The 21,493-nt window shown below is 38.3% G+C and overlaps 3 protein-coding genes across 5 annotated transcripts; all 3 read right to left on the bottom strand.

The window, feature by feature from the left end:
- Positions 1 to 1,046: 1,046 nt before the first annotated feature.
- Positions 1,047 to 2,090, bottom strand: LOC311037498 (visual system homeobox 1; the record flags this gene model as incomplete). Its single annotated transcript, XM_084046674.1, has 3 exons — positions 1,047 to 1,158; positions 1,466 to 1,701; positions 1,853 to 2,090. 3 exons carry the CDS (start codon positions 2,088 to 2,090, stop codon positions 1,084 to 1,086), a joined length of 549 nt encoding a protein of 182 aa, XP_083902800.1. The 3' UTR covers positions 1,047 to 1,083.
- Positions 2,091 to 7,897: 5,807 nt separating this feature from the next.
- rnf185 (ring finger protein 185) lies at positions 7,898 to 12,851 on the bottom strand. Of its 2 annotated transcripts, none has more exons than XM_084046294.1 (7): positions 12,779 to 12,851; positions 11,812 to 12,128; positions 10,709 to 10,727; positions 10,256 to 10,368; positions 9,855 to 9,909; positions 9,391 to 9,508; positions 7,898 to 9,283 (listed from the first exon to the last, which is right to left on the bottom strand). In XM_084046294.1, exons 2-7 carry the CDS (start codon positions 12,012 to 12,014, stop codon positions 9,186 to 9,188), a joined length of 606 nt encoding a protein of 201 aa, XP_083902420.1. In that variant the 5' UTR covers positions 12,015 to 12,128; positions 12,779 to 12,851; the 3' UTR covers positions 7,898 to 9,185. The 2 variants fall into 2 exon arrangements, with proteins under 2 accessions (XP_083902420.1, XP_083902421.1); XM_084046295.1 differs by having other exon boundaries at positions 12,720 to 12,815.
- Positions 12,852 to 13,975: 1,124 nt separating this feature from the next.
- LOC311037592 (chemerin-like receptor 1) lies at positions 13,976 to 16,306 on the bottom strand. 2 transcript variants are annotated; one of them, XM_084046819.1, is made up of 3 exons: positions 16,217 to 16,306; positions 16,010 to 16,095; positions 13,976 to 15,922 (listed from the first exon to the last, which is right to left on the bottom strand). In XM_084046819.1, the coding sequence occupies exons 2-3, from the start codon at positions 16,080 to 16,082 to the stop codon at positions 15,051 to 15,053; spliced, it is 945 nt and encodes a 314-aa protein (XP_083902945.1). In that variant the 5' UTR covers positions 16,083 to 16,095; positions 16,217 to 16,306; the 3' UTR covers positions 13,976 to 15,050. The 2 variants fall into 2 exon arrangements, with proteins under 2 accessions (XP_083902945.1, XP_083902944.1); XM_084046818.1 differs by having other exon boundaries at positions 13,976 to 16,095.
- Positions 16,307 to 21,493: the final 5,187 nt, after the last annotated feature.

Here is a 21,493-nt window from a genome sequence, read left to right as displayed (position 1 = left end):
ATTAATCTACTGTATTTCTCATGTACAATTGAAAAGTATGAAAAGGGTATGTTAAAGTTAAAGTGGCACAATGTAACTTTCTTTAATTGAATACATTTTAATTTTGTCCAATCTGTACGGTAGAGTATGTTAATATAACTTATTGGGGTGGTTGTATTTGGTCTCTCTACTGTTCCATTGAGACATTTAGATTGTGTCAAAGGTCATGTCTCAGTCTCATCTAGGATCTGACACGAATTTTGACCTAATGGTCGAGATTAAATTTATCCCCTGAGCAAGCAGGCAGGCTCTATTAGCTCAATGGTAAAAATGGCAGCACTTGCGCAGGAAAACAGGTACAAATCTGGGGTAGAAGAGGAAAGTTACATAGTGCAGCTTTAATTACATTTCAACCAAAATGTCCCTAGGACAGTATAATTTGATGTGGGGGTCCATGTCCTTTGAAAATACATTTTGTGGGTCCATGACAAAAGAAAAAGTTGAAACCCCCTGAACGAATACACATAAACAGACACATATTTAAATCCCATCAAGGAGTATGCAATAAAAAAGTGAAAATTGTCTATTAAAGTGCAGTTTTACCAAACCAGAAATATTTCAGGTAATATCGGTTTGGTGGAACTTAATTTGCTCTCTAAATGGCAAATGTTTTCAACAACTCCAAAACGAAACCAACAATTTAAGATAAATTAAATCATCTTTATTGTCTGCCAGATCTTGTAGCATCAGCTGTGGTAAATAGTGTCATGAATACGCCACATTTAACTGTGAAAAATGGGATACATTTTTGTTGATGTTTGGCCTAATGATTGGGTAGAGAAACATATTTAACAATATCATCAGGAAGAAATTTCCACAAGCATTACAAAAATACGCACGCACACACGCGCGCGCACACACACACACACACACACACACACACACACACACACACACACACACACACACACACACACACACACACACACACACACACACACACACACACACACACACACACACACACACACACACACACACACACACACACAAAACCATGAACGCCAATAATTCAGACACACACTGTCCATAGACTTCAATAATTCAGTTTTCTGAAACTACACCAAATGATAGTCTTTTTTGACGCCTCCACTTTGCTCTTCGGTTCTTAAACCATACCTGTTGGAAAAAGATATAATGTTATCCTACAGACTGTATTGTGGCGTTTCAAAGCAATAATTAGTTGTTGTTGTTGTTTTCTTTGATGTTTCCAGCACCAAGCAGCTTGCCATAATAGGATTCGATAACAAAAACAAAGCCTTGTACATAACATACACAGGCTTTTCCAATGCGCATCTGCACCCATCCCACTTGACTTCTGAAAGGAATTACATCTCCCCTGAAGCTAAAGTGGGTGTTTATGAAGAACTATTAAGAAGTATCAAAATACATTCTCAAGATCCATACAATATGATAACAATCTTACCTCTACTCTTTCCTCTTTTAAGTGCGTGCACTGTGCTAGTTTTTCCCTGGTGTTCACATCTGGATACTGATTCTGAAGGAACAGCTCCTCCAGAGCATCCAATTGATCCTCTGTGAAAATTGTGCGGTGACGCCGGGTACGTCTCTGGAGCTGACTGACAGACAGCTCCTCTCTGTGAGTGTCTCCCCGCCTACAAGGGTCTGAGAACGTCCCTCTAGACCATCCATGCTGGCATGCTGTGACACAAGAGACCTGATTTTAGATCAGACAAATGTTGAATCCCCTCTGAAATCAGTTAATCCAACATGAACATAAACATGAACTAATAGGGGGGGAAAAACAGCAATCATATATTATTCTACAAGGCAACACAAGTTTCAGTCTTACACTCGTGAATAAAATCAGTTTGGAACACCTCTCCACATTGGCTACAGTAGCAGCAGCATAAGCAAGTGTGATGAACTTCTGTCTGCCCTTCAGCAGTATTCCCAGGCATGCCTGCCTTTTCCCTTTGTCCAGCAGCACCACTCTGTCGGCATTCCTCTTTAGTGTTGGGATATTTCTTCAGTATATTTTCAATTGTAAATGGGAACTTCTGTCTCTCTGTCTTAATCAATCCATCCATCTCCAGACAATTCTTGCGCAATATAACCAACTGCAACCTCCTTGAAAGAAACCGTTTTAGATAGTTCAGGTCCAGCCTCTCCTTGCCTTCTATTCCGTGTTCTACAGAGTGCCTGGTCCTTATAGTGAAATTGTTGGGGGAAAAAAGTGTAAAAACATAATCTCCCCTATGTACTAGACACACAAAATTGGTTGAAACTTAATTCCTTGCTAATCTAGGCAGTTTTGTGCAGGGGTTAGAGAGGACAGCAGATTCAACTAATCTTGCCTCATTCCTTTCTCAAAAAGAAATCAGATTTCACTACATAAAATGAGAAGTGGAGAGCTTCTAAGATCCTTATTGTTGTGGTTTTAGAGAAAAGGGGATTGCCTGGTATTAGAAACCCGGGCTTAAAGATGAACCCTTTGGTGTGGCGAAAAACCTGATTAGCAGGAATATATTTCTTAATGTCAGTTTCCTATTTAGCTTTATCAATGGTATGTGCAAACTATCAGGTACATATTCACCAAATCAAAGAAAGCAGGGTCACACAAAGATGACAACATTGAACACATTCTTCTACACACACATTAGTAATTTATCCTACAAGAATTAAATGAAAATTATAAGTGGTAACAAAGCATGTATGGCGGACAACACTTGACTGAGAACAATTATTATGAAATATGTAGACAAGACATACAACCATGTTTGTATTCACAGTCATGCATGGGGTGTGCTTATCTGTGTGAAGCAGTCTTTCTGTGCTCTGGCCAGGTATTACAGGTTGTATTCATTTCCCAACAAATCCTGTTATTTCATACAAGGCAAATACACCCCCTTTTTCCACAGAATTAATGGATTTTCACAATCTGTCTTAAGCTCCTCTCGTAAGGGCTTCTGAAAACAGATAACAATAAACACTATCACATCCTTTTCACTTGGGTTTAATAGCAACCAGATTGTTGATGTATAGTTTACTGAGCTGAGATTGTTATCTGCAGTTATTGTGTTTCTCAATAGAAAGAATTATATCACATCGACTGGTTCACAATTCATTACTGGGGATTAGTATGATAAAGGATTGCTTTGTTGGAATTGCAATATTGGGTGCAAAAAAATAGTCTAATGGAGGCTGCCATTTCTTTTAAATGGGATATTTTGACTATGCTATTTGATTCCAAAATAAGAAAAAATCTGTAATTTTGTCTGTATTGTTGATGGTTCTTTTTGTAATTCAATGTAATTTCATAATGCCTCTCATTGCTTCACAGGACTACAGTATAGTAGTACAGTAAGAGTTCCACTGGAGTTCAGTAGAGTCCAATTGCTGCACTAAGACAAACGGAGGCAAACATCAGGAGAATAAAGTCAATCAATGTATTGATATTCTATCCTTTATTAAAACCCAATAGGATCATAATATCCAGCTACATATTGAAAAACACTAAATTATGACCTAACAGAAATCTGGGTGGGACTAGGCAGTAAGGCACCGAGACCTGTCTTGTTCATTTTGCCACACTCGAGAGGAAGAAGTACCATGTGCTGAAGAAAAGTGTATGATCATTTGGATACTGCCGTTTTGCAATGTGGCGCTCACCATATTGGAAAATGTTGAAGGCGTTAATGTTCCTCACCCTCACACCGACTGGTGATATATCAAGCATCCAAGGTAAGCAGTAGTAGTAGTATTGTATTAGTATTAAGCATGATGATCTTGATGAGGTTTAAATTAGAGTTATTATGTTGAAGAGATAAGCTAAGTTATAATAAGCTAAGATGAGATAAGATAAGATAAGATAAGATAAACCTTATTAACCCATGGAGGGAAATTCAGAATCTAATATATGATTTAAGAGAATCAAGTACATTGATCTTGTTCATCTGTCACATTTTCGTGTACAACTAAACTAATTAGAATATTCTTCTGTTAATAAAGGCTTACACAGTGATAAGCTGCAGATATCCATCTGGCTAAATCAAACCAGGGTACACAATTCATCACTTCAGCAAGACCTTAGCACAGGTAAACATGAGCTAAAATAATGTATTACTTTGATTTTAAATAACCAAATATCTAAGATAAAATATATCAATAATCTAATAACATAATATGGCTTGCAAAGGTGATACATTTCATAGCCTGTATCCTAAATTCAACTCCTTGCCCCTGTTTATGAATTGGTGGAATGTAACAGTAAAGTGTAAAACTGAAGTGATGATTCCTCCCTCTCTGTACACTGCTCAGTGTCAACACAAGCATATTTCATGCCAATGTTCAATCTCAAGTCAGTTGAGAAGTTAGAAACATCCGCACCAGGATATAACCTATATGCTTTTGCTAGATAAATAATGCCCGCTAACTTTCCTTTATCAAGAGATTGCCAATTCCTCCCTGTTCCCAATTATTGTTGCCAATTCTTCACTGTTTCCAATGGTTCTCTAGGCCCAGACATTTATACCCACACAATCACAGTGTTTTTGTGCACTATAAGCACTGGTCTCCACAGACCATAATGCTTTAGACTCTAAAGGAGAGTTCATAGAGCTCGTGCAGTAGGGTTCATCAGAGCAACGTTATACAGCAGTTTGTATGCTATCTTATAAAAGGATATGCACCATTCTTCATATATAATCCTATGAAATAGACCATATTAGATGGTAAAAATTGGTACAATAGTACTACTCTGATTGCAAATAACAAACATAATGTTGAATTACTACCATATTGGTGTGAGAAAGATAGCAGAATAAATGAAATATTTATCAAATTGTTCTATCATGTTTGTAGCATCCCACCTTGGCCAGAATACAACAGCAATTCAACAATCCCCCCAATTATGGCCCTACAGTGAGGGTCCCCCGATCCAGGGACACGGTCAAGATAGATCTACAGATGTTGGAATTCATCCGCAGGTCCACCCAAGGACAAAGAAAAAGGACTTAGGAGTACTTGGTATGAATCTTGTGTCATTGCCTCTAGGCTCTACCTACTTCTTCTTTGTTATATGATGCTCATTCTTAACAAATATTCAAGATAAACATTTTAAATACTTGCCAATACTATTAAAGCTGCAATCTCTAAGTTTCATGTCCCTGGTCTCCCACGTGGGTAACCAAACTTCAGCCAAGATGGAATCCCCGCTTGTCCATGGGAGATATTGCACTTATGAGCTTCAGGGGATGCTAATTGTCAGCCAATAGGTGTCCTACTGAAACCAGCAGGGTCTATTTTCTCAATGGAAGAGTAGGAAGACCACCTCAAACCCCTGCAGATACTAGTTATATTGTATTAACATACTTACATACAGAATAGTTCAAATAAGGTTGTATTCATTAAAATAAGTTCTGGATTGCAGCTTTAAAGGCATGCATGTTAAGGACATACTCCTGCCCTTGACCAGGTAAATAGTCGCTGTGCCACAGCTAGCGGAATCTGTTTTTAAGTGACTTGCCTCATTAGATAGAGTTTGAATCAAAAATAAGTGATATGAATGATTATAGTAAAATGTACAATTCACTGTAGTGATCTCTGACCAACATCTGTCCATTGTTTCACAGGTTATGTCCTTGGAACACTCCTTATGACCATCATCATACTGGTGGGATCAGGCATATCATTTTGCTTCTTTTATAAGAGGTCAGTGTGGTTAAAAATAAAAGGGGAATGGAAAGGGAAAGAACTATGCATAAAATAATGCCCATGAAGATAAGATGATATTAGTGAATCTACAATAGGTAACGTCCAGAACTCAAAATACCATTAATGAGAGAAACAGAGAGAGGCTGTAAAAGGTAAATACAGTGTTATTGTTCATTTGAATTAGTGTCACGATATACATTAGAGATGAACCATTTTAACCCTGGCATCCCAATTGTGGGCATGTCATTAGAGGCAAAAAACATAAAAAGTAAAAAATAATACAAGCGCACAACTTAGTGAGTTGTAGATTGGCTATTTTTGAAATAATTGTGACATTTCAGGGAATATATGTTTGAATGGGCAGAGAACTTGGCATGACATTAGTTTCAATATACGTGAAGAATTTCTGTGATTTTTGTTACACCAGAAGCCAACGCTTCAGGAGAAATCAGGAACAGCAAACGTGTGACCGGGAAAGGCAGAGAGTCAATCTTCCCCTCTCTGCTTTCTCCAACCTTGCTTGTGAGCTTGTGGAGGAAAATACCATGACCAGTGACCACAGCAGTTCAAATAACACTGTCTGAAGATGAGGCTGGCAATAAGAACTTGGAAGAGGATCTGGTGGGCCAGAGAAATAGTTCACCCCTGGGACCCGAAAGGAATAAATAGAAATCCAATGCATGTCTTTATAACTAAGAAATATAGAATATGGTGAATGTTTTGGTCAGCTCTACAATGTATTTTAGCCTCTGTAAACTGGCTTGGAATGACATACAGTAGTTTTTATATATATGTTTGTGCATTAGATTGTTTTTCTTTTCAATCTCCACAATTGTTTATATCTACTAAATACATATGCACTTGCACTGTAATACTGCAGAATAAACCCTTATTCTTGGCTGCTGCTGATAATGATAATCCTTGACAAGTATGGGCAGAACTTGATTGCAGGGTTCAGGTCAGTCCAACGACAATGTGGTTTGACAAAACACTGCTACAGACCAATTTAACCGTTTATGCTTTCATGCTTACTGGTTGCAGGAAAAAAGGAATCTTGTCAACAGCATGAAACAGCATTTAAATATTGTAATAGTGAAATGGCTAATGAGGAAATTTGCTAAGATTATTACATCAAATAAATATCATAAATTGTCAGCATTTCTATAGTGCTTTTATCGAAAGCAATTTACAATGTGTTACATTCACACACAAATGGTGAAGTTAAGGTAACCATGCAGGGCACCAACCTACACAACGGGAGCATAGGTAGTGTCTTGCTCAAGGACATCTCCACATGAAGCCAGGAGGAGCCAGGGATTGAACCAGGAAACTTCTGGTTCCAAGCTCTACTGTATGTGGGGAGCGAGCAAGAACAATAGTACATCAAAGGAACTGTAATGACCACCAACCCTTAAGTTTCTTGCACCGTAATCAATTTCCTGATGCAGATAGTTTACTGGAGAAGGAAATGGTCCAAAAGAGAATGTCAACAAAGACCATGTCTATGCTGACGATGAATCCTCCATCGCAGAGGGAAAAAGCACAGCATCTGAAATGGTTACATACACTGAATAGTTTGAAGCAATCAAGACATCCTTTGTGATGTAACCACATGAAACATAACATCCCTATTCTTGGGGCGAACACTTGGCATTTTTTGGCAAAGAGGGTTTGGTGTAGTAGATAAAAAAGGACGGGACCAAGTATAGACCCCATGTGGGACCGTGGTCAAATAAGTATATAGGGTTTACATGCTTAACCTAAGTTAACCTAACCTTTTAAGTCAAGCGAATAACTAATGTGACTAAGCTGTTTACACAGATAAATACAGTTATGAAGAGAAAGACATGTTTATTACCATGTTCATCTAGCAGGACTCTGTTTGATATGCATTAAGCCATGGACACCCATTTGATAAAATGTTTCTCTATCCAACCTACACTGTAAAATCCTCAGTTTTAATTTAAGTCCGAGAGTGTAAATGGAACCAAATGGATGATCGTATCCATTTGAGGGTTCATTTGAGTTACAGACCTGTAAGGGTCCATTTGGTTCCTAATCCTAACAATCAATCATTTACTTGGAACCCCTGCAAGGACCTTACATTGAGAACCACTGCTCTAGCACACTAGTCCTTACAAAGACAGACAAGCAAAGGACAATGATTTCTTGCATATTAAGACTATGATTAATATTATCTTTATTTACAGTACATAGAATCCTGTTAAAGTAAATTCACATTTAGAAAACTGTTAATATGACTTCATCTGATCTGATTTTCAAATGATGATATGCTACAATAATTTACATTTAATTACAGCAAGGAAATAATCAAAATAATGATTACACAGTTTGGAGAGAATACTGTTTTAAATATAAATCTTTCATCCACTTATGTACAACATCAAAACTTTAATCTGCTCGGTCTCATCTGACACTGGAGACATTTTTTTACAGTAAGAAATATGGCATTATGCATAATTTCGTTAAAAAAATATGTTGTTCAATCACATTTTTAGCTGCATCCACACAGCTTAATTTCTCTGTTGGTCGGTCAGTCTTTCAGGCCACAATTTTCAAGCACAAACCAAGAGCTGGTCGCAGCCTATCTTGGTATACATGCTTGTTACATGTAATTACACTAATTACATATTTTCTTCTTTTTTTCTAACTGTGGGAAAATTAAATAATGAAAGCAAGCTACTGATATTTTGGACAGATTTCAACAAAAAAAATAAAACCACTGTGCCATTAAAATATATATACAATTTGCCCAAATATATTTTAAGTGATATTTAACTTTGGTTGAATAATTTCAATATGCACATTTCCATATGGCTGCATCAGCCCTCCACTGATGTCAGCTGCCTGGGTGATCCATATACAGTAGTCACAACAAGTCAAGGTTTTTTCATTGCTTTCATAGTTTAAATTCCAACCTATAGTAAGCAAACATAAATGACAATGTTTGTGATCTGTAACCTGCTAGCAATCACTGTTTGTTTCATGCTGTGTGCTTCTAACGCTTGATCTAGAGTTTGTTGTGTGCCGGTGCTGTGTGCCAAAAATAGCAGATGTACAAGCTCACAACACTACAATCTACAAGCAGTGTGTGCTTGTAGATCGCCTACACACATCCACTATTTTAAATGCCTGGGCTTTGCAACCAATCAAGAATGTGCTGGTAATGATAACCCAGTGACTCGAAAACTTTGTGGGCACTGACACATCATGCAAGTTTCTGGTGACCTGTTTTTGTGTATAGATTGCTGGATTTCAGTTAGTGGTGTAATTAATACTCTGTCTAGTGGGTCTTCAAATGCATACATACAAATCGACTAAGGCTTAAGATTTAGCATGTCAGAACCAAGTAGATGTGAGCAATGATGATGTGACATAATGTCTGACTTTTTTGCTGGTCAAATGCATTTTTTGGGTCACTATCTAAAGAAAATGCCCTGTCTTTTTGTTTATGCAATAAGAAGCCAAAACATAATCACCAAAGCGACAAACAGGAAAAGTCGAGACAGAAATTGCTCATCCATGTGTTGAGGTGTTCCAGGGGCAGCTGTATGAAACAATTAAAAGTTAAACAGAGGTTATTGTATATCTTGGTAAAATATCATATGTGTTGAGTTCAAAAACGTAATATAATATTGTGTTAAACATGAATACCTGGGGGAGGTCTTCCATCATTGATGTTGAAGGCTGTCGCAAAAATACCAAATGGAAACGCACCAATCCCAAATGACATTTGGAATCCCCCATCTCCAAAACCAAAGCCTTGAAATCCCTGAAAAATTTAATAAATAAAATAAATAAGGTGATCAAGTTGACACATTTCCCCAATCTTTAGCCACATCTATAAAATATCTGAGGAAACTATTTCACAAAAGGTAATATGTGACGCAATATCGAATGCAATGTGTAGTCATTCTCAAGGGACCTGTCTCCACATCACTAGTAGCATCTAATAGATCCCAGTGGGAAAAGGTCATTTTATTAATGAATTCAGAAGTTTGCACTACAGCATCTGCATCATCCAATGTAACAGTTTCATCATGAATGGATAATGCAACTCATCAGCTAACATTGCACTACTGATGTTACAGTAGTAGATTATCAGGTACAGTACTTACACCCCGATTTTCTGGCTCAGGCCTCTGGCCTTGCGGTCGAGGAGGCGTTCTTTCTCTATAACAAAGTTATTTTTTGATCAGACAAGAACACCTGACATTAAACAACAATATGATACAACATTTCTAAGAATTTGTCTATAGGTCTAGTGCTGAAAATAACAATCTATAAGCAAAATAGAAATCAGATACATCACAAAATGATAACACAATGTGGTCAGCTTTGAACTTGAGGCACAAGAGCAATTGTAACTAATCGATTCATGAGATTTAGAGCCATGAGAGTAATTGTGATGGATACATGAGATTCAGTGGCATGAGTGTAATTGTGATTAATTGACACATGAGCATGAGGGTCAGCCACAGCCTGATAACATAAAAAATAAAAGTACATAGTTACCCACCTTGGGTCCTGTTGGCCTGTGCTCCCCCGTCCATATAAAGGGATAACTTTGTCTCTACTGATGCCAGCTTTGCATACTGGACACACCTGTCTGTTTGGTCTAGTCTCCAACCACTGAATTAAAAATTAACAAGAAAAGGGGAATGGATTTGTTCTCATCAACACAGTAAATGAAATAGTTCACTGTTAATGTTTTTTTTTAAAGCACTCTAAACCTGGTGTCCCTATTTTCCCGAAATGTATAAAGTAGTATTTAAAAAAGAATTCAGATTAGAATCTATTTATTTTTTAATAGCACAGATCTACAATGGCAGATCTACAAGCTCACAACGCACAGCGGTGCAACACAATGTGAGCAATTTTCACTATTCACACACAATGAAATATATAGGACTTAAAACTTAAGTGGTTAAATAGGTGGATAGGAAAGGGAACAAGTCATCTATCAACTTACCTGATGCAAGCAAGGCCAACTGGTTGAGAGGCATACAAAAGAAGAGGGTTGGAGAAAAATAATGTTTGATTAGGGAAAACATTCAGCTAGAAATAAAACAGGTTATGTTATGCTAAATATATTGAATTTAAATGGAATAATGTACACTGATTCATACTTCATTAGCTGAGAGGAACTCTTCTCTAAACTAGCTTGTGTTAAACAGATATCTGTACGACACTGTCTAACCCAATTTCCTTAAACAATGTGTTCTTCTATTTTGCTTGAGATGTAGGCTATGCATACATTATGAATATACAATGTCTCGTGCTAATAATATAACTATAATAACTTGATTAGATGGTTATATACAAATTTAAATACACCTGTACACAGTATTTATTGGTCTTTGGAAAGACATCATTTGTGCTGTCGACTAATAGAGTAGACCAGTAACTGGAAGAGTGGGACGTGGGTACCCAAATTTCTGTACACCTCAATATTAAACTTGCAATTGTTTTCCTAAATGTAAAAAAGAAATAAAAGTAAAATGGTCTTAAGTAATTACATGATTTGAACATGCATGAACATTTGACATTTAAGGCCTAATAATTCTAAAATTGCTGCAGAATCTGTGGCTAGCCAGTCATTATGTGCATAAACAAGACGTTTGGAGGGTACATTTAAGTTTGATAACGATGTACCGTACTTCTGCATGTTCAAATCATGTATGCTTTACATTACTTTTACTTCAGACCATTTTCCAAACAGGTGCCCACTCTTCCTGTATCCAGTAAGCCTAGAGTAGAGTAGTAGACTGTATCTGATCTACTCTGGCCTGCAACAGCAGATACAGAAAATCTATCTGGAAAGTTATTATAACCCATCAGCAAAGAAAAGAAGAAAATAAAGTTTAAGCAGAATCTGTCTTGAGAGATTAACAGTAAATAGACCCATGAATGATTATAGCCTTGGATCAAGAGTATCATAACAATTTTTTTTAATCGATTTTGATATTTGCATACACGAAAGTAAGTCAGACTCGATAAAAAATACATCTATGATAGTCTTGATCCAAGGCTTAGGCTAGAATGATTACAAATAAGTAAGCCTTGGTAGCTTACCAGAAAAGGTGTCCACAAAGGCTGATGACTGCGTCCTTAGAGGTGTCCAGGCAGATGTTACATTCAAAGGTGCTGTCCTGGTTGCCTCCGTCCCCCCCGGCCTGTCCGGTGGTCGAGGAGGTGTTGGGTCCTGCGGGGGTCGGGGGGCTCTCGGTGGCCGCAGCAGCAGCAGCAGAGCCAGAGGCTGGAGAGGCGTTCGCCATTTAGATCCACTGCTAACAAGAGGTGTGATGTGGAGTGATCCAGCTAACAGCTGACCCCCAACTCTTCACAATATGTGCATACGAAAAATGCTGCTTCCTGGGTGGGGATTATGACTATAAAGTGAACACAATAGAGGAGAGAATTAAGCAGGGTTGCTATCAACACAGGTGATCTAAACCAGTGGTTCTCAACATGTGGGTCAGGACCCCCACATGATTTTTTGGGGGGGGTCCCCAGATGACATTGATTGAAGTGACAATTTAAGGATTTTTAAAACCTTTTCAATACCTCAAAATACTGTAAAACTGGTCACACATTGGCCAAATAATATAACAAAGACAAAAAAAATGTTGTGATCTACAAGCTCACGAGCTTGTAGATCTGCTATTTTCACAATATTTATCTGTGGAACCGAGTCAAACTAAATTAAATGCCTCAACTCCTACATTCCAAGCGCTTATCAGGGTGGGGGTCCCCAGTTCAAATACGATTATTTTGGGGGGGTCGCGGCCTGTAAAGGTTGAGAACCACTGATCTAAACAAACGACTATTAACGACGTATACTTATTCTGAACGCGGTGAATAACTGCTAACGTTAGCAAACGACGGTTCAGAACCACGGATCTTTCGCTGTTTTGTCGGATAATTATATAATGAAACAAACCAAATAATACACTGGTCACTACTGTCGTGGGATAACGCACCCTCTCTTCACCACACAATCTAAAGCTTTTCAAGTAAGTTAACATAATATTCTTCTTACAGCTGATTGCATCACAGCTCCAGACCAGAGAGTCGAGTACACTACCGTATGTTTAGTGTGCTGTTAGTGTCAGTGTTGCCACATTCGGCGAGAGAAATAAGTAACCAGGTCTAGGAAAACAAGCCCAAAAGAAGCGATTTAGGAGGTTATGCTATTTGAAAATAGCAAATCTACAAGCTCACAACATGCAACGCGTTGTGAGCCTGATCTGCTATTTTGAAAAAACTCTTGTAATAAAATGTGGAGTATTTAGATTATCATTTTTGTTTTTAAACATTCTAACAACACAGATATGCTCCCTGGCACAAAACACTTTAATGAAAATATTTGATAACCACTGGTTTAAATAATAATTAAACATTTGGAAGCAAGCCTAAATAAGCAAGTACACTTAAACAAGCCCAAAAACCCGCAATCTGCAACCACCAATTTTTACACGCAACTTTACAGATAAAGAAGCCCAAAGTCGCTTATAATGAGCACACATGGCAACACTGGTTAGGGTGTTTGTTTTTGCCCTGCTTATGTCTGCTAGGCAAAGCTTCCTGCGGTAGAAACAAGGACGGAAGTTGGAACTAAACAGGGGAAAAAATACCACCTGCTGTGAACTGTGAACGGCTATGTAACTTGTAAAAAAGGAGAGTACAGACGTTTGATCTACGTCATACTGGTAGGAAAGCTGGGGCAGTTAGTTATAAACAAATAAACAATATTTTAATCTTCGCAACGATGTCAGATTATCGGTTCAGGAAAATAAAATATCTTCTGTAGCCTCTCCGCCGTCAACACTCCTGCAGTGCCTCCTCGTGGCGACAAATGGCAACTGGTATATTTGTGGCTACAGGCTAAACTGTTGGGCCCCAGAGGCTCTTCTAAAACTTTTGCTACAAATGGCAGCAATATCATGAAAAATTGCTGCTATATGTCTCAAATATTTTATACCGAGTGATTGCAAAATCTTGAGAAAGTACTAAGCTGCATGTGTTGTGACACAGCTCTTTTTATACATTTCTTTATTCCCTTTTAATTGAAGGCTACATACATTTCTTAGTTTTGATTGTTTTATTTCACACTTGCTTTGGCAATAGAAACATGTGTTTATTCATATCAATAAAGGCGTCTTTCAACCACTGTCGCAGGTATGGGTTATATAAGGGCAGAAGGGGACCATCATTGAACAGCAACACATCTAGGAGAAGGTCACTCCGAACAACAAACCGTGCCTGTTTCAGCCTTCCCCAGGCCTCATCCCCTCTGGAAGATGAGTTGCGGTCACCCAAAATCTTCGTAAACAAAAAGTCAGGCGTTTGGCTCGTGATGTCGCCACTAAGGGGGCCTCGAGATGAGCTACATTTTTTGCTTTACATGGCAGTTTTCATTTAAGATTACCAGATTTCTCAATAGACCACAAAATGTCCACTTAACTTCCATTTTCACTTCCTGAAAAACTCCCATGCAGAAAAAAAGAAGCAATATAGATGATTAAAAATATATATACATTTACTTTAATGAATACAAGTATATAAAGTATATTAAAGCCTTTACAAAAATGTACTCTCTTCTGATTCCTCTATTCAAATTGAGGCCAAGATACAGGTACTGGATTCAGACTTCAGAATGAGCTGATGGTTCTCACAAGCTGGAGCAGGATTGATGTATAAAAACAAATAACCTGCAGCTTTATATTTTGTATGATACTACTGAATTAATATGAAAATGTAAATGTTTACATATAATATGACATATATTTAAAACAATGATGCTACACCTGAATTTCAGATTTTTGGACCCTGCTCAGGAAGTAGTAGACTACCCCAAGTTTTGGAAACCCATGGGAGGAGCACAACAACGTAAGCCCTATATTTCATATTTTTGTGGCCTTCTTTTTTTTCCACAAATAGTGAAAAAAGCCGATCCATAAGCTCCCAACACATTGTATCACGATGCGTTGCATTGTGAGTTGTGACCTTGTAGTTGTTTTGTAGTTTATTTGAGAAAATTGTTGGGGAAAAAATATATATTTTTAAGAATGATTTAATTATTCTAAAAGTTCTGCTTACTGTATAATGATATGCCCAAAATAGATACACCAGGTTAATGTTGTGGTTAAAGTACATATAGCTACATCTGCAACAACAACAAAAAAAGATGTAAAGAACAAAATCAAACAAAAAAGAAAACTGATAATTAATGGACACATACATTTTTAATGACATACCCCCCTCCTCCTTCAGGGGTGATTCTGGTTATAATGGAAACAAACAAAAAACGATCAAAGATGGCTTACGCTTCTGAATTGAAAAGAGCCATTGGACCTAGAGTTGTTTGGGGCAACTGTGCGAACATCATCTGCCATTGCATTTTCTATCTTTGACATGAAAGACCGCTTGAAGGTTTTCTTAAATTCATTGCCAATGAACACATAGATGATTGGATTCATGAAGCTGTTTGCTGCAGCCAGAGTGCCCCCCACTTTCAGCCCAGTTTCAATTACTTCCTGGCGGTGTTTATGCAAGTCAAACTCAACCAGAACAAAGGTGTGATAAGGAACCCAACAGATGAAAAAAGACAGGATGAGCGCAGCCATGACCTTGTAAGGCTTTGTAGACTTGATGGTTAAATTTCTCAGCTTCATACACAGAATTAAGCAGCAAAAGACAATCACCAGAAAAGGAACCAGAAACCCACAAACGAATCGAACCAGAGCCACTGCCTTGTGTCTAGAGATGGACATGTGGTCATTGTAGCACTTAGTGACAGACCCGTGGACTTTGGTTTGTCTGTTGACCAGTGCAGGCAATGCCAGGGCTGCAGAGAGGGTCCAGATGAGGACCACCATTCCAGATGCCTTGGCCGGTGTCCGGTGGTTCTGTGACCACACAGGGAATGTAATGATAACACAACGATCAATGCTAATCATAACCAACAGGAAGACACTGCTGAACATGTTGAGAAACAGAGCAAAGGAGGTCAGCTTACACAACGCCAGTCCAAAAATCCAGTTTGAAGTGACCGCATAGACAGTATCCAAGGGTAGACAGGCACAGAACACAAAGTCTGAGATGGCCAGACTGAGGTACCAGGTGGTGTTGACAGTCTTTTTCATTTTCCAGCCAGACATCCAAATGACCAAAGCATTTCCTCCTAATCCAATCATGGATATAATGACATTGATTACAACCAGAACATCAGTCCATAAGGACTTCGTGCTACTGAAAGTTCCGAGATCACCTGAAGATGAGTTGTAATCGGTTCCATTGTCTGAAACATAATCTTCATAATCATAGTCTTCCAATCCCTCCATGTATTTATTTCTCCTAAGGTATAGAACAGAACTTGTAAATACACAGGAACATACACAATTATAATGATCATACGGCCTCACACTATCTATGTTTCAGCACATAAAATAACATTTTCATTAGCCAGAGAACTCACCTTACTGTACAAAATGTATCAATGTGAAAGGCAGCTACCACTACCAGCTACCACTACCTACTGTGTTCTTAGAATCTCCCTAAATGTGTGCTACTTCTACTTCTACTACTTCTACTTCTGCTTCCTGGAGGTTGATAACTTGCGCAATTTATCATTTACAGTATATAGCCCTGTTCTAGTTTCTAGTTTATCTTCAGATCTTCACACCTCGAGACCATGTTGGGCTATATTTAGGGACTGAGGGGAGGGATAACAACAACAACAACAACAACAGAGAAATGACTGTTAAAACAACATCCCTGTCGTTTACACATTTTACACAGGTACGTTGCCACAGTTCTTTGTTGCTGATGGTGTTAGGCCAGTGGATCTGGAGGATTCGTCGCAGACAGGTGTTGATGAATGACTGGGTTTGGTTTGCAGTGTTTACAATGGTCCTCCGATCCATGTCTCAGCACCATAGAGTAGGACTGACTTCACATTGGTGTTAAAGATCCTGATCTTTGTTGTAGGTGTGTTTTGGGGACCTCCTAGAGGGCCTCCCCTGAGGACCTCAGGCTGCGGGGAGGCTTATATGGAGGCAGCAGCTCCCTACCTAGTAGAGCACATAAATACCATGTCAAAGCTCAGTCCTTGCTGCAGCCGCCCTTTATTGCATGTCCTTCACCATCTATCTATCTCTCCTGCCATTTCCTGTTACTTGCTATCAAATAAAAGTAACATTAAAAAAAAGTGTTTGTCTACATTTGTCTTGGTGTTTAGTTGGGATCTTTTACTTGGGGGTTTCATTGTCCTTTATTTGTGCACTGTGCAGGTGGGAGAATGTTTTGTAGATACAGCAATACAGCGCAAAAGTGATACCTCACTTGAATTTTCTGAAGGCTGTAAAGAAAAAAGGGTAATCATAATCACTAAACTGCAGTGATTCTCAAAGTTGGGTCCGGGGACCCCCAGGGGCCCTTGAAGGGGTTCCAGGTGGTACCCAGCTAAATGTATTATTAATATAGCAACAAAATCAGTTTAACCAGTTTAACCACATCTATCATGATGCAACTTGTGAGCTTGTAGATCTGCTATTTTCAACAACAAAAAAAGAGCATGTCTAAAAAATAATATTTTTGAAACATTTTAAATCTCAAATCTTGCATGGGGTTCCCTGCCACAAACTATTTTCAAATGGGGCCCGAGGTCCGCAGCCAAATTACATATCAATTGGGGGTCCTTGACATTGACATGAGAACGAATGAGAACCACTGTACTGCACTAAACTACTCATATTTGCCCACTGGCGCCCACAGCCCCACGAGCCAATCACACAGTCACTGGGGACGTTGCGTTGAAGCTAAAAGGCTCTGCTGCAACATTGCTGAGTACAGTGTTGCCATGTTTGCTTATTATAAGTGACTTTGGGCTAGTTTTTCTGTAAAAGTTGCGGGTTGTGTTTTTTTGGGGCTTATTTCTAAAGTGTAGTTGCTTTTTATGGCTTGTTTCCTATTGTTGTTTAAATCAGTGGTTCTCAAACATTTTCATGTCAAGGACCCCCAAATTAATTTGTATTTGTCTGCGGACCCCCCATCTGAAAATAATTTATGCCAGGGACCCCCCATACAAGATTTGTGTTGTTAAAATGTTTAAAAAAATATTCCACATTTTTCAAAATTGAAATAGCCAATCTACAAGCTTGTAGATCTGCTATTTTCAAATAGCCACTGGTTTAAAGTGCTCATGTCATGTGACCTAGTCGCTTCTTATGGGCTTGTTTTACTGGTTGCTTATTTCTCTCTCACTAACCTGGCAACACTGGCTGAGCGTTCATATATATATGGTTCATGTCTCCATAGTGTTCAGGAAAGTGCGTCACATAACATTTTGATCAACATGGCGGGGGTTATCATCGCGAAGAAGTGCACCAGTCCTCTTGTGTTTCTTAGGAATAGAATTTCTGTTCCGGAATATATTGCCCAGTGCTGTTACCACCAGAAGGTAAACTTATACATTAACGTTATTATGACATGTGTTGTTGTTGTTGTCGCACACTGTGAAGAAGACAACCTGTTTGTTACGTGTAAGTTGTGTAACTGTCACTGTGCTTTGACAGGACATTTAAACCTAGGTAACTGGTAGAAGGATGGGGTTATTTAGTTAGACAGTTCCATTTGAAGGAGATTCATAAAACGCTAGTTCACCTTACGTTTGTGTTAAACAGGCAGCCACAAAACAGCTGTCACTTGTGCTAAAGAAGACAAGAATAAGTCATTCTTGTTCAAAGCTTTGTCACCATGACACAGCTTTGAACAAGAATGTCTTCTTCACCATATTTGGTGGCTTTGTATCAACATGATTCAGTTAAAAGAACCATAATGACTTTGGGTTTAGGCCAAATGATGTAACATGTCATGTAGTAGGCTTACACAATGTATTTCAATGTCATATAGATTAGCCTACATGGTGAACTGATATTTAGCATAATAATGTAGCCTAGGTAACGTACTAACTAACTAATAATGTAGCTGTTATCAGTTCTCACTCTTCATGAAAGAAAGAAAAAACTATTGCAGACAGGTAAATTCAAGGGATTGTTTTTTCTTTTAATTGCCCTATCAAATATAATCTGTAGATTGCATTATGTATATGATGCATCATTATTGATGTATATAAGAAATACAGTCTCTGTTCACAAAACATCCGTTAATATTGTATGTAGATGTCAACATTTGAGAATATTAGGTTTATCCTGGCTGCTATTAGCTGCTATGTGTTTCTAGTCATATCTAATGGCAAAGTCAGGGAATTTTACCATCCATTTGGAATGGAATATGTTAGTTAAGCTGGTACATGATGTAACATTACATTATGCTGACGGAACATGTGTTTGAACAGCTTGAATGTATCTGAAGTCTTGTCATTCTGGAGAGCATTACATGTTAGGAACTCCTTTGATTCTAAGTATACTTTGATAATCCATAGTTTAATCTTCACTGCAACTTTGCAGTGCTACTGAGAAGCCTCTTAATCACCCAACATCGGATTGATAAATGAATACATAGGCCTACGTAGGGCTAATAATAAAGTTATAGCCAAACATTGGTGACCAGATGATGCAGCATGTACTGTTGGTAATCTAAGATTACCTACAGTACATGCTGCATCATCTGGTGACTACTAATCTCTTTCTAAATCTATAAATGAATGCTACTTTGTGAATGTTGTTTAATATTCCCTATTGCGGCTGATAACAATTCCCAATAAACTGATCAGCAGGCTAAGCCTGGGAGATAAAACTGTCTGTATGATGCGCATATAAAAAGACCAAACGAATGCTCAAGTTTAAAATGCTTTACTTTCAAGTTCAGTGTCACCAATTATTACAATAAATAAATAATGTAATACATGTGTGTCAAGAAATCGAATAAGTTAAACAGTGAGCAATAACCAATAATACAAATGTGGTCAACAAAGTGTAGCTCTCCCAGCTCACCCTACCTCCATGGGCAAACCAACTAATAAAGGTGAGCAGGTGAGAGCCATTATTTATAGCCGCTGAGGCCACCCACAAAGGCACTCCCACCATCAAGGTGCCAATGAGGTGCACAAATACAATCCTCATTTGGCTCCTACGTTCCCCTCAAGTAAAGTCGATTCATGTATGTAAGTTGAGACAGCTTGTATTCTCATTTGTTCAACCTAGTAACTAGGTTTAAGTAACTTAAACAAAAGCAAAAAAACATTTTTTTAATGATGAGCCTTGGAATATGCTTATTTTCATACACACTTTAGCTATCGGCATCAGCTGACAACTAGGCTAGTAAATGTGCATTTAACAATGCAGAAAGATGTGCGCAATAGGTTTGTGTCATAAGCTTGAATATCTTCAGCTCTATTTTCAGAATGACTCAGCAGAAACTGGGGGAGAGGAGGACAAATTAACTATAGCAGACAATGGAAGCCTGTCCTAATAGTTTGATTCAGTTTCCCCTTAAACAATGCTAGTTTCACAACTGCGACAGCAGCATCCTGTAATTTGTCATCACTGGATGGTATAGCCTCAAGAAGGGGCTCTACAAAGGGCAGTTATTATTATCCCCTTTAACCACTATATACCACTTACTTATACTGAGTTATAACTAGTTTATAAGAAAATGTCTTCCCTTTACACTGTCCCAAGGTGGTGGATCATTATGAGAACCCAAGGAATGTTGGAACATTGGACAAGAACTCCAGGAATGTTGGTACAGGCTTGGTGGGGGCTCCAGCTTGTGGTGATGTGATGAAACTTCAGGTATTTATTTTATTATCTATCTGATAAATATCACATTCAGGTTTTTTATTTTATTTATTAAATTGCCTTTACAGTACACAGTAAAAACATGACCAAATAATCCTTCCATGGACAATGTGACACATATATTCATGTATATTCTGACTGGCGCTAACATGGTAATTTAGGAATTTTTCCTTGTTGATTCAGGCTATTCATGAAAAAATGCGATGCGAGAAAATGTATTTTTGCAATCTGTTTAGTCATCAAAAAGGAATTGTTACCATTCCTTCCTAACATTGGAAAATGAATTTTGTGCATGTATTTTAGACTATGTACATAAGCTATGTAGAGTAAAACAAGACTTTATTCAACAGATCGAGGTGAATGATGAAGGGAAGATTGTGAATGCCAGGTTCAAGACATTCGGATGTGGCTCTGCCATTGCCTCAAGCTCCCTGGCAACAGAATGGGTGAAAGGCAAATCTGTGAGTTAAAACACACACACACACACACACACACACACACACACACACACACACACACACACACACACACACACACACACACACACACACACACACACAGTGAATGGAATTGATTGTGTAGTTCATGGAACCTCTTTTGTACAGGTGGAGGAAGCCTTGACAATAAAGAACACTGATATCGCCAAAGAGCTCAGTCTTCCACCAGTCAAGCTTCACTGCTCTAGTAAGTCTGAATCTGAATGTGCTTATTTGATTTCCTGAAAGTTTTCGATGTTTATAAGTTATATAGCTTTATAGTGGCTGTATTCTGTTCTAGCGTGCTCGCTCATTCAAGTTTCTGTTTGCTCCTTTCCAGTGCTTGCGGAAGATGCGATTAAGGCTGCCCTGGCTGATCTTCGTCTGAAACAGCAGGAAGACCAGCAGGGGGCAGTCGCAGCCAGCAACTAAAAGTGACAGTAGCCCTGCATCATGCATTCTACTGCCAAGGAGAGAAACAGAAGTAGCCCTGAATCTCTAGTTTAGCTTTCTACA

The sequence above is a fragment of the Gymnoscopelus microlampas genome, assembly GCF_963454915.1.
Source record: "Gymnoscopelus microlampas genome assembly, chromosome: 21".
In the NCBI taxonomy this organism is placed as follows: Eukaryota; Metazoa; Chordata; class Actinopteri; order Myctophiformes; family Myctophidae; genus Gymnoscopelus; species Gymnoscopelus microlampas.
This window is presented reverse-complemented; position numbering and strand designations above follow the sequence as displayed.